This window comes from Nycticebus coucang, chromosome 17, assembly GCF_027406575.1.
Source record: "Nycticebus coucang isolate mNycCou1 chromosome 17, mNycCou1.pri, whole genome shotgun sequence".
In the NCBI taxonomy this organism is placed as follows: domain Eukaryota; kingdom Metazoa; phylum Chordata; class Mammalia; order Primates; family Lorisidae; genus Nycticebus; species Nycticebus coucang.
The window spans coordinates 72,426,249-72,438,620 of NC_069796.1; the positions used below are offsets into that span (position 1 = coordinate 72,426,249).

At 46.7% G+C, this 12,372-nt stretch overlaps 1 protein-coding gene across 2 annotated transcripts in view; it reads right to left on the minus strand.

Annotated features, from left to right (window-relative positions):
* SLIT3 (slit guidance ligand 3) overlaps positions 1-12,372 on the minus strand; it is a 677,992-nt gene that overhangs the window by 68,060 nt on the left and 597,560 nt on the right. For both annotated transcript variants that reach the window (XM_053566757.1, XM_053566758.1), the window contains 2 exons: positions 10,509-10,672; positions 9,275-9,407 (listed from right to left, as the gene is read on the minus strand). In XM_053566757.1, the coding sequence (XP_053422732.1) occupies positions 9,275-9,407; positions 10,509-10,672 (297 nt within the window). The remainder of the gene's footprint in view (positions 1-9,274; positions 9,408-10,508; positions 10,673-12,372) is intronic.

Consider the following 12,372-nt stretch of genomic DNA (forward strand, 5'->3'; position numbering starts at 1 on the left):
CCCTGCAGAGTTGTTAGCAGGATTAAATGAGAGTACCTATAAAAAAAAAACCCCAGCACAGCCGCTGGCACACAGTAAATGCTCTGTATAAACGGTAGCGGAGGTGGTTTGCAGCACAGGCAAATCTTGCTTTTTAAAAGACCAGGGTGGGCAGAATTTCCTGATTTGTCCTCTCCCAGGGCACAAAATGCTTGTGCCACTCCCTGGGCTTGTCACCTGCTGCTGCTCCGCCCTTTCTCCCCAGCATGTGTCCACTCCCTACAGATGAGGAGAATGCTCTATGAAGCTGCTTTCTGGATCCCAGACTCTTATCCTCTAAGCCTGTCGTCTCCAACCGCTGGGACCAGTCTGTGGCCTGTTAGGGCCGGGCCACACAGCAGAGGTGAGCAGCAAGCAAACAAAGCTTCCTCTGTATTTAGAGCTGATCCCCATAGTTCACGTCACCAGTCGAGCTCTGTCTCCTCTCAGATAAACAGCAGCATTAGATTGTCATAGAAGTGTGAACCTGCTGCAAACTGCCCATGCCGGGTTTACAGTTATACGCTCCTTATGAGAATCTAAGGCCTAATGATCTGAGGTAGAAATGTAATGCCCTTGAATCATTCCCAAATCAATCTCCCCTACCCTTCAGTTTGTGGAAAAATTTTTTTCATGAAACTCGTCCCTTGTGCCAAAAAGGCTACTCAAAGCCCTTGGAATTAACAGTGCCAGGCTAGGTCCCTCCCTTTTCTTCAACCAGATCTCCTGGCAAACTTATTCTCAAAGAGTGGCATCTCAGCCCTGTGCCCTCTTGCTTCCTGGCCAAGCTCTGTCCCTCTCCGGTCTCCTGTCAGCACTGTGTGTGCGTACACACGTACACAGATCTGCACACTGCCAGCTTGCCTTCCACTGTGTTCTCAGACCTCACGTGCTAATCTAGATCCTTTCTTCCAATAATCGTGCCTGGGGAGAGATGCCATCCTTCCCTCCTCCTCTCCTGGGGATAGCAGTTGGTCCTCAGACCAAGTTCAGTGTCAGACACTTTGGATTCTAAGCAGGGCTGGACTATGGGGGAGCACTGTGCACTGGCATTAGATTTGGGTTCCAGCCCTTACGAAGATGTGAGCTTGCAGAGTTTGTTTCCAGAGCCAGGAAGACCTGATGTTTATAAACATTCCCATAAGTGAAAGCATACACATTTTTTAGACTTCAGTTCTTCTGTAATATTGAGGTCAGCTTGGATCTAAAAAGATAGTCCCACAATAATAATTGTACTTTTTGAAGGTGGCAAGGCCCTGCCTTTGCAGAGAGCATTTGCGTTAGCAACTCTGGGGACTGAGATGTTTCACACCTGCTCCTTTCCTGGTTTCAACAGGATTTCATAAACTTGTCTTTTAAGTCAGGAACTTAATGCTGACTTACAGCAGGTGTCTCCCTGTATTCTGATCTGCCAGAGTTGTTCTCAAAGTGTCATCCATGGATGCCTGGGGGGGGGGGGGTCTCCAAAACCTTTTCAGGGGTCTATGAGGCCAAAACTAGTTTTGCAGTAAGATTAAAAGATGTTGACACTTGCATTGATGGAACTTGGATTGATGGAACAAAATTAGTGGTGGATAAAACTGCTAGCACCTCAGCATGAATTAGGACATTGGAACCAAATGATACCAGTGTCACTATATTCTTCATCTCTGTGTACATACAGGTTAAAAAATACAGCCAATTTTGCTTACGAACATAAGTTATTTGTATTAACTGTCAAGTCTTGAGTGTACCTTTCTTTAACGTTCTGTCTGATGAAGTGGGAAGTGTGCGTGCGTGAAGAGCTTCTGCAGCGCATGCTGTACACGGGTGACGAGGAAAAGCACCTGTGGGCATGTAGTCTCTGGGTCAGGTTCTATAGGTTTGTTCCTAAGTTGAATCTGTTACCTATTACCTGTAATAGCTTCCTTTTGTAAGTGTGAGTAGTACTTAAGTCAGATGTTTGTAACTTGGGACTGCCTGTAGTTGAGTTGCAAGCTGAACTAGCCACTTTTAAAATTTTTCATAAAATACTACTTTTACTCAAAAGTATGAGCAAACTGATTATTCAGACGTTGGTACTTAGTAGAGAATTTCTTTCCCGCCTTCCCGCCTGCTTCTTTTCTTTTTTAGAGACAGGGTCTCACTTGGTTGTCCGTGCGGGAGCACAGTGGTATGATCATGGTTCACTGCAGCTTCAAGCCAGTGATCTTCCCACCTTGGCCTCCCCAATTTCTTGAAAGTGAGCAAAGTAAGCCTGTCATGTCGAGAAAAGCAACTGACAGTATCTGTTGCCAGTGATAAAATTTTGGCTTCCAAATAAAAATTAAAAATTTGGAAAACCTGTATGCACCACATTGAGCTTGAGAGCATCCCCGACTTAAAGACTTTTCTGACGATATTGGTGATACTATTAAAGGAGGTGGTTTTTAAATATATGGTATTATAAAATGTGTTCACATTTGGAAGATCTGCATAACTCAGTGAACCAGTACTTTTTTACTGACAAATGCATGATGGTGTAAGACCTGCATGAGGAAAAGTTCCATTCAAAGTGTAAGATAGACTTTGAGTTTTTCAAAGTCTGTAGAGTGTTTTTTTTAACATAACAGAAGATGGTATGGCTGTAGTTTCTACACGATGACTTGGCTTTAAGAAATTACCACTTGGCCAGGTGTTGTGACTCAGGCCTATAATCCTACTGTTCTGGGAGGCTGAGGTGAGCGGATTGCTTGAGCTCAGGAGTTTGAGATCAGCCTAAGCAAGAGTGAGGCCCCTTCTCCACTAAAAGTAGAAAAAATTAGCCAGGTGTCAATCCCAGCTACTTGGGAGGCTGAGGCAGGAGGATCATGAGCTATGACGCCATGGCACTTTAGCTTGGGCAGCAGAATGAGACTCTGTCTCAAAAAAAAAAAAAAGAAAAAAGAAAATACCACTTGTTGAGCTTTGGTGTATTAGATGTATTAAAGAATACCCATAATTATCTGAAAAGGCTGTGCAAATTCTCCTTCCTGTTTCATCCACACACCCGTGTGAAGCCATATTTTCTTTTTCTTTTCTTTTATTTTTTTATTTTTATTTTTTGTGGTTTTTGGCCGGGGCTGGGTTTGAACCCGCCACCTCCGGCATATGGGACTGGCGCCCTACTCCATGAGCCACATGCGCCACCCCATATTTTCTTTTTATATGTCACCCAAAGCAACATATCACAACAGAGAGAATGGTGATGCAGATATGAAAATCTACTTGTTGTCTATGAAGCTAGACATTAAATAGATTTGTAACAACATAAAACAATGCCAGTCTTCTCAATTAAATTTGATTTGGTTGGTTTGTCCTAAAAGTATACTTTTTAAATAAACATGTAATGGGTACATAATTGTAATTTTTAAATGGAATACAAAATGCATATTTCAAAAATTTCTCGGTGTTAATTTATGTCAATAGCTACAATTCAAATAAACACAAGTGATTGGATTCTGAGATGGCTTGATAGGCAAAAAGGAGTCCTGAGACCCAAAAGTTTGAGAACTTCGGGTGTAATGGGCATGACTGTAGGATTTGTGGACAGACAAACCTGTTTTCTAATCCTGAGTGGGCTCCTTACCAATGATAAGACTTGGCCAAGTGATTTTTTTACTTCTCTGAAAGTTCCTTCTCCCTTAAAGAAGGCAACTTCCAAAAGCCCTACATCAACGAGAGCTCAGTTTGGCCCGACTCATCCAAGAAGAGAGCAGCTAGAGGGGGGCCTTGAGTGCTTGCAATGGACTCCCGGACCCTGCCCTTTGGAGAAATGCTGGGCAACTTTGGTTTTGCTTCTTCTCAGTAAATTAAACTTAATTTGGTTTTGTAAACTGGCAGCTGTGCCTGAGGGACCTGGAAAGCTAATATCGGAAGCCTGGGATCTGGACTCAGCCAATGTCTCTGAACCAAGGGCTTCAAGCCACACTCTGGGTCTGCCAGTTTTCACTTTCTCCAACACTCATTTTCCTGCTTACACCTCCCAGGGACCCTCCCCTGACCTGCCCAAGAGATGGTTCAGGGACAGAAGTGAAGGCCACCTGCCTTGGTACCCGCTGGAAGCCATGCCTGGCAGGGGGGAAAGCTAGCATTGCCAAAGCAGAAAAGCAAGCCTCCTCCCAAAGCTGAAGTTTACTTTGTGATTGCATCTAATTATCTTTGTTATCTCAGTTTTTGTTTCATGATGTTTGGGGAAAAGTATCCATGAGTTGTTTTCACAGCATTTTTATCCTTTGACACATGTCACTGGGAACTCAATTTGCCAGGAAAGAGCATGTACCTGGGTCATTTTCTGCAGCCCCATCCCATGGCATGGCACGCAAAGCCTAAGGAAAAGGTATGAAGCTCACTACACGAGGTGCCACTTGTTCCCACAGATCTGCAAAGCACAGCCCCAGCCCAAACCCAGGGCTGACGTGGATTTATAGCGACTGTCAGGACCTTCCTTCCTTTTCCTGGGCTGTCAGTCCTGGTGTCAGTCTCTCTGAGCACTGGGAAATGCTAGGAGCCATCATACACACTCAAGATCTACTTGCGAGTCTCAGAAACTGGCACCCAGGTCCTACTGCAGGAGGGATTGGAGGGGAGGTCAAAGAAACTCTCCTTGGAGAAGCCTGGGTCTCATTCTCTCACTTGTGTCAGAGGGTACAGGCTCATTTTGTTTCATTGCTTTTTGCTTTATTATTTATTATTATTTAGTTGCTTGTAGATTTTATGTGTTTTTACAGATTGAAGGTGAGCCTTGCATGGAGCAGGTCTGTTGGTGCCATTTTCCCAACAGCATGGCTCACTTCATGTCTCTGTGTCACATTTTGGTAATTCTCCCAATATCTCAAACTTCCTCATTATTACTCTATCTGTTACGGTGATCTGTGATCAGCGATCTTTGATTTTACTACTGTAATTGTTTGGGGGCATGGGACCTGTGTCCATACAAGACAGTGAACGTAATTAATAGATGTGTGTGTTCTGACTGCTCCACCATCCGGCTGTTTTCCCCTTTCTCTTCCTTTCCTGGGCCTCCCTATGCCCTGAAACACCACGATAATGAAATTAGCTCAATTAATAGTCCGACAATGGCCTCTACGTGGTCAAGTGAAGAAAAGAGTTCAACAGATCTCACTTAATAGCTAGAAATGACTAAGCTTAGTGAGGAAGGCATGTCAAAAGCCAAGAGAGGTGGCGCCTGTGGTTCAAAGGGTGCCGGCCCCATACACCAGAGGGGCAGGTTCAAACCCGGCCCCTGCCAAAAACTGCCAAAAAAAAAGCCAAGAGAGGCTGAAAGGTAGGCCTCTTGCACCACATAGTTAGTTAAGTTGTGAATGCAAAGAAAAAGTTATGCAAGAAAATTTAAAGTCCTTACTTTGGGAAGCTGCCATGGGTGGATCACCTGAGCTCAGGAGTTTGAGACCAGCCTGAGCAAGATCAAGACTCTGTCTCTAAAAAAATAGCTGAGCATTGTGGCAGGCACATCTAGCACCAGCTACTAGGGAGGCTGAGGCACAAGGATTGCTTGAGCCCACAAGTTTGAGGTTGCCGTGAACTATGACACTACAGCACTGAGGGTGACGAAATGAGACTGTTCCAAAAAAACAGAATTAAAATCCTTCTCCAGTGAACACATGAGTGATGAGAAAGCAAAACAGCCTTATTGCTCATATGGAGAAAGTTTTAGTGATCTGGATAGAAGATCAAACTAGCCACATTCCCTTAAGCGAAAGCCTAATTTATGACAAGGTCCCAACTCTCTTCCATTCTATGAAAGCTAAGAGAGATGAGGAAGCTATAGAAGAAAAGTTAGACGAGGTTGATTCATGAGGCTTAAGAAAAGTCACCTCCATAGAAGTGAAAGGTGAACCAAGTGCTGATGTAGAGGCTGCAGCAAGTTAGAAGATCTAGCTAAGAAAAATGACAAACAGGGCGGCCCCTGTGGCTCAGTGAGTAGGGCACCGGTAAGGGTGGCGTGTTCAAATTTGGCCCCAGCCAAACTGCAACAATAACAACAAAAATAGCTGGGCGTTATGCCGGGCGCCTGTAGTCCCAGCTGCTCGGGAGGTTGAGGCAAGAGAATCACCTAATGCCAAGAGCTAGAGGTTGCTGTGAGCTGTGACACCATGGCACTCTACCAAGGGTGACAAAGTGAGACACTGTCTCTTAAAAAAAAAAAAGAAAGAAAACTGATGAACAGCAGATTGTTCATGGAGACGTAAGATTGGAAGATGCCATCTATGACTATCATAGCTAGAGAGGAGAAGTCAAGCGTGGCTTTCAAGCCTCAAAGGACAGGCTGACTCTCTTTAAGGGCTAATGCAGCTGGTGACTTTTAGTTGAAGCCAGTACCCATCTACCTTTCTGAAAATCCTAGGACCCTAAGGAATTATGCTAAATCTGCTGTGCCTATGCTCTAGAAAAGGAACAACAAAGTGTGGATGACAGCGCATTTTTTTTTTAATATGGTTTACTAAACATTTTAAGCCTATTTTGAGACCTATGGCTCAGAAAATGAGATTCCTTTCAAAATATTACTGCTTATTAACAACACAGCTGGTCACCCAAGAGCTCTGATGGAGATATACAAGTAGGGGAGTGTTGTTGTCATGCTTGCTAACACAACATCGATCTGAGAGCCCGTGGATCAAGGACTAATTTCAACTCTCAAATTTTATTATTTAAAAAATACGTTTTGAAAGGCTAGTGCTGTCATAGAGCGTGAGTCCTCTGATGGATCTGGGCAAAGTAAATCAAAAACCTTCTGGAAAGGATTCACTGTTTTAGATGCCATTACGAATATGCACGATTCATGGGAGGAGGCCAAAATATCAGCATACCAATTGGATGAAGCTAATTCCAACCCTCATGGATGACTGTGAGGGGTTTAAGACTTGAGTGGATGAAGTAGCTGCAGATATGGTAGAAGTCGCAAAAGACTTAGAAGTGGAGTCTGAAGATGTGACCTAATTGCTGCGATCTCATGGTGAAACTCGAATGGATGAAGAGTTGCTTCTAAAGGATGTGCAAAGAAAATAGCTTCTAGAGATGGGATCTCCTCCTGGTGAAGATGCTGCGAACATTGTTGACATGACAAGAAAGCATTTCGAATATTGCATAAACGTAGTTGATAAAGCACCAGTGAGGTTTAAGGGGACTGACTCCAGTGTGAAAAACATCCTACTATGGGAAAAGTGCTATCAAACAGCATCACATGTTACAGACAAATCTCCCGTGACAGGGAGAGTTGATCAGTGTACTAAATATCACTGCTGCCACCCACGCCTTCACCAACCACCATCCTGATCAGTCCTCAGGCACTAACATTGGGGCAAGAACCTCCACCAGCAAAAAAATATTTCCACTTGCTGAAGGCTCAGATGCTCATTAGCATTTTTAGCAATAGAGCATTTTTTTTTTTTTTTGAGACAGAGTCTTACTATGTTGCCCCCGATAGAGTGCCATGACGTCACAGTTCACAGCAACCTCATACTCTTGGGTTTAAGCAATTGTCTTGCCTCAGCCTCCCAAGTAGCTGGGACTGCGGGCGCCCACCACAACGCCTGGCTATTTTTTTGTTGCAGCTGTTTAGCTGGTCCGAGCTGGGTTTGAACCTGCCACTCTCAGTGTATGTGGCTGATGCTGTAACCACTGTACTATAGGCGCCAAGCCCTTTTTTTTTGAGACAGAGTCTCAAGCCGTCACCCTGGGTGGTAGAGTGCCATGGCATTACAGCTCACAGCAACCTTACACTTCTGGGCTCAAGTGATTCTCTTGCTTCAGCCTCCCAAGCAGCTGGGACTACAGGGACCTGCCATACACCTGGCCATTGTTGTTGTTGTTGTTGTTGTTGTTTTTGGTTGTAGTTGTCATTGTTATTTGGCAGGCCTGGGTTGGATTCGAACCCGCCAGCTCCAATGTATGGGGCTGGGGACCTAGCTGCTTGAGCTACAGATGCCGAGTCAGCAATAAAGTATTTTTAAATTAAAGTATGCATATTGGTGTTTTTGGACATGATACTTTTATACCCATTGGGAAATCAGAAAATTCATGTGATTCGCTTTATTACAGTACTCACTTTATGGTCTGGGACTGAAATCATGACTCTAAGGAATGCCTGTAGGTGTTAAGCTAGCCCAGAGGAGGGGCGTGCTGGGGTCTGGGAGACGGTGTCTAAGCCTGAGCACGGGACCTTGTGCACTGTGGCTCTGACGTGGCTGGTGTGGCACCTTCTGTGTGGAGTCCTCCTCTCTCCCTTCCCATCATCTGCTCCTCAGGCTTCAGGTTGTAGCCTCAGGGCCATTTCCCAGCTTCCCATCTAAGTCAAACCTCTCACTTTTGCATGTCCTAGCAACTTGTACCTCTTTTTCACAGCACTTTTCACAGTTATCATTTCACACGGGCATTGGAGATGACTGAGCCAATGTCTCCCTTCCCCTAATAAACTGGGAGCCCCATGAGTGCAGGCGGCATACTTGCTCTGCTCACCATTGTGTCTCCAGTGCTAGCTGAGAGCATGACCCATGAGGGACCTGATCAATGTGTCTGGGGTCCCTCAGGCCCCGTCTGCATCACCCCTGGTGTATTCTAGAGAGGCCCCGTGATGACGGGACCCTGCTTTCTTCACCCGTTTGAGCTTTCCAGGAGACAGAAATAAAGGTGTTCTTCTACACTATTAAGAGCCCTTCAGGAAGAGACCAGCACCTTTCTCACTAACTGGGAGCTGCTAGTGCAGGAACAAGATGTGAGGAGTCAGGAGCAGGAGCTGTGGTTACTCCTAAGAATGAACAGAACTCAGAACTGAGTAAAATGTAAAATGGGACTACACGGGCAGATACAGAGGGTTGTTTCAAGCTGGCCTAGGGTCATATTTCTAAAAGTGCTTTGTGAGCGGCAGTGCCCCCTGAGTGATGCTTTCACAATAAACCTGCAGTCTTGCTGGAGTCAGATTAAGAGGTTCTGAGGAACCTAGGAAAGCAGTGTTCAGAGCAGAGGGTTTGGGGATGTTATAGAAAGTGAGTCAATAATCCTCTCTAGGGAGAACAGGGTCAGTGCTCCTCCCTGCCAGGCAGAGGCATTGGGGACCTGCTCTTCTTATCCCTTGTCAAAGCCCACCGCTGTCCTCTTGAAGGCTCTCCTGCTGCCGCTGTGCTAGGTTCCGCTCCAGTGGGGGGGTCCCCAGGGCATTCTTGCCTGCGGTGCTTAGTGAAGTGTGGAGACTGCTGGTTGCGGTGTGACTGCAGGGTGCCCTGGGGCATGGGGTACTCACAGTTCGGTCACGTCCTTGGGCATGCCTTTGGGGAGTGCACGGAGCCCCTTGTTGCTGCATCGCACCACTGTGTCCACGCAGGTGCACTGGTCCGGGCAGCGCGGGCTCAGCTGGCAGCTGCTCTCGTCGTTGCCTGTGGAGAGCCACAAAGAGGGTGAGTGTGGTGGACAGAGACCCCACGAGGGGTAGCAGGTGGGCCCGGAGGGTGCTCTCAGCAGAGGCCTGCTCTCCCTGCCCCCACCGTGGGCCAGAACAGGGAATACGGTCCCTGCTGGTCTCCCCCATGATTGGAGGGGAAGGATACATGTCTGGGCTTGTTGCCTGCCTTCCACTACTTTTGACAAGCTACGCGGACTGCAATGGGGGCTAACAAAGACTTGGTTAGCCAGAGTAATACACAGGACAGAGATCACTGTTAACCGGAGCAGGAATATGCAAAACTGACCAAAGGCATGGTCAGGAGTGGGAGCAGAGCCCTGTTTTTGCCTTTTTTCTTTCTCCTGTCCTTCTCCCCTCCCACCATGACATAGTCTCTCTGTGATGGTGTGTTCCCAGACCCCATTATGTCTTAATCTCAGTTAATTTACAAACCAATTAACCCATCCCTAGATAATCCAAAGTTGATCAAGTAAAGAATGTGCTGACTTGAATTTATGTAAATAAATATGTCCTCTGGGATCCTGAGACCTAAAGCCTCCAATCTCCTTATGTTCATACCCATTAGCCAATGATAGGATTTTTTTTTGAAGTATGTTTCCTATGAGCACATACTCTAAGCCTCATCATGATACAGACAGGAAGTCTGAGGCCAGGGCCCCCATGTACACTTGTATAGGTTGTGCACTATACAAGGATGCCATATTTTCTAAAGGGCATCACTCTCACTGTGAACATATTTGGTACAACAGTGTTGTCGTAGTTAGCAGTGTCTTGTTGTAATGAGCAAGTGTCTTGTCTTAATGAACTTAGCATATTATGATAGATGTCTGACTGATATAAATAAATGACTTCAGAATAAATGACTTTTAAAAACATGCATGAAAGAGTCCTGCAGGCTGACATCAGATCTGCAGGGCCCTGCGGAGCTCCAGACGCATGCCTGAGGCAGAGTGGAATCAGACCTCAGAGAGTTCTGTCCTGCAGTGACCACCTGTACCTCTCCTTTCCTGTATTTTCTCTACCTTTCCAGGGACCATCATCCTAACCCTCCCCCCCAAACCCTGGGCCTTCTCACCATCGCAGGTGAAGTCCTGGACGGCCACATCTTGGATGGGAATCTCCTTGAGGAAAAACGGTTTCTGGCACCTAGGGTTCCCGCTGACGATCCGCCTCTTCCTCAGCCACTTGCCGAGCCAGGCCAGGTGGCAGTTGCAGTTGAAGGGGTTGGACAGGAGGTTTCTGGAAGGAGAGAAGGGCCTCTCTGAGTAGTCGGCCTCTACCTGTCTCTTGTGGGAGTGGCCTTGGGGTCTGCTTCTGCAACCCTAGGCCCACCTGTCCCGGTGGGGAGGTGGCAGGCAAGGGAATGCAGAGCCTTCTCCTGATGTTGTCTCTGAAAGGGTCTCGCTCCAGACTGCCGCTGCTGCCGATGAACACAGTCGTGGCCACTTGCCATGCCCTTCCTTGTTCACAGAGTTCCAGGGGTGTGAACTATCTTCAGTTTCTTAGCAGAGGTCTACACTGACAGCCTTGACACTAGCTGCTGTGCCTGCAGGAAACACGTCTCTGTACACTGGGCCCTGCTGGCTCCTCGTTTTTCACTGACCCCTCATCAAAGAGGCCTTCCCTGAATCCCCATCCCATCTCCTCCCTCATTCCCCTTCATTTCTTCCCCAGCACCTATCAGAGTGTGTAACGATTTGTTTCTGTTTAATATTTCACCTCACACCTTGGACTCTTGGTCCCACAAGGGTAGGCCCAGGTCTGAGCGCCTCTGTGTACCCAGAAACGAGCACCGCATCATCACAGGCACTTCACACACACCTGTGGAATCCAGTGACTGGGCTGGCGGAGGATGAGGGGATGACAGCAGCCGTCAGTCACCTCTGGAGTGTTTCCTGCAGGCCTGGGACCATGCTAGACACTTTATAAATCCATTATCTCCCACATTCTTGTCACAACAACCCTATGAAGGAGGTAACATTATCCTTGTTTCATGAACGAGGAAAGCAAAGCTTAGGGAGGGTTACTTAGGAGGGGCAGGCAGCCCTTGAGTGGCTGTGGTTTGACTCAATAATTAACAGCATGGGAATCAGCTGTTTGGGGGGGTTGAAACTTGGCTCTGACACTCAGTAGCGGAGTGAAGTTGGGCTACTTACCCCACATTTTAGGGCTGGTTCCTTTAATGCTTTGTGACTCTGCCCCTCTCTGCAAATTATATTTCTTTAGCTTTCTAGTGTGGAGGCTAAAAACAGGCTGAAATGAACCAACGCACTGGTCTTAACTCCTAACCCACTGCCCCTTCCTGCTGATGTCACTTATTCATTTGATTTAATCATTTATTCCATAATTCTATGCTGGGTGATTTCTTACACTCCTGGCACAGATCTAAGCACTGAAGTCACAGCAGTGAACAAAACAGCTGTATGTCCCTGTTTTTCTGGAACTTATACAATGGGAAGCAGACAATATATTACTAATGATAAATGAGTACATTATGTAACATACTAGGAAACGGTTAGTGCTTTGTAAAAATTAGGAGGGCAGAGATAGGAGGTAGTGGTGACGGCAAAGGATGACAGAAGGGGGCACAGGGGTGAGGTGGGTGACACTTGAGCAGAGGGGAGGGAGGCCAAGAGAAGGGCCCTGCTAGGAAGTGCAAAGTCCCAACACGGGAGGGGCTGGGAGTGTGGGAAGACAGTGAGGTGGGCTGTGGAGCCGCGGTGGAGGGAGGGGAAGGGTAGGTCACAAGGGGCCAGATAACATGGGGCCTTTGGGCCTGTTTTTGACTTTGGCTTTTATTCCGAGCACAATAGGCACACAGCAGAGTGACAGCAGGTAGCAATGGGGGATGCACAACAGCCTTTTCTGTCTGTCTTCAAAGGGCCATCGGGGAAGGAAGACATGGGACAAAGAGGCAGCAACTGAGGATAACAGAGCCA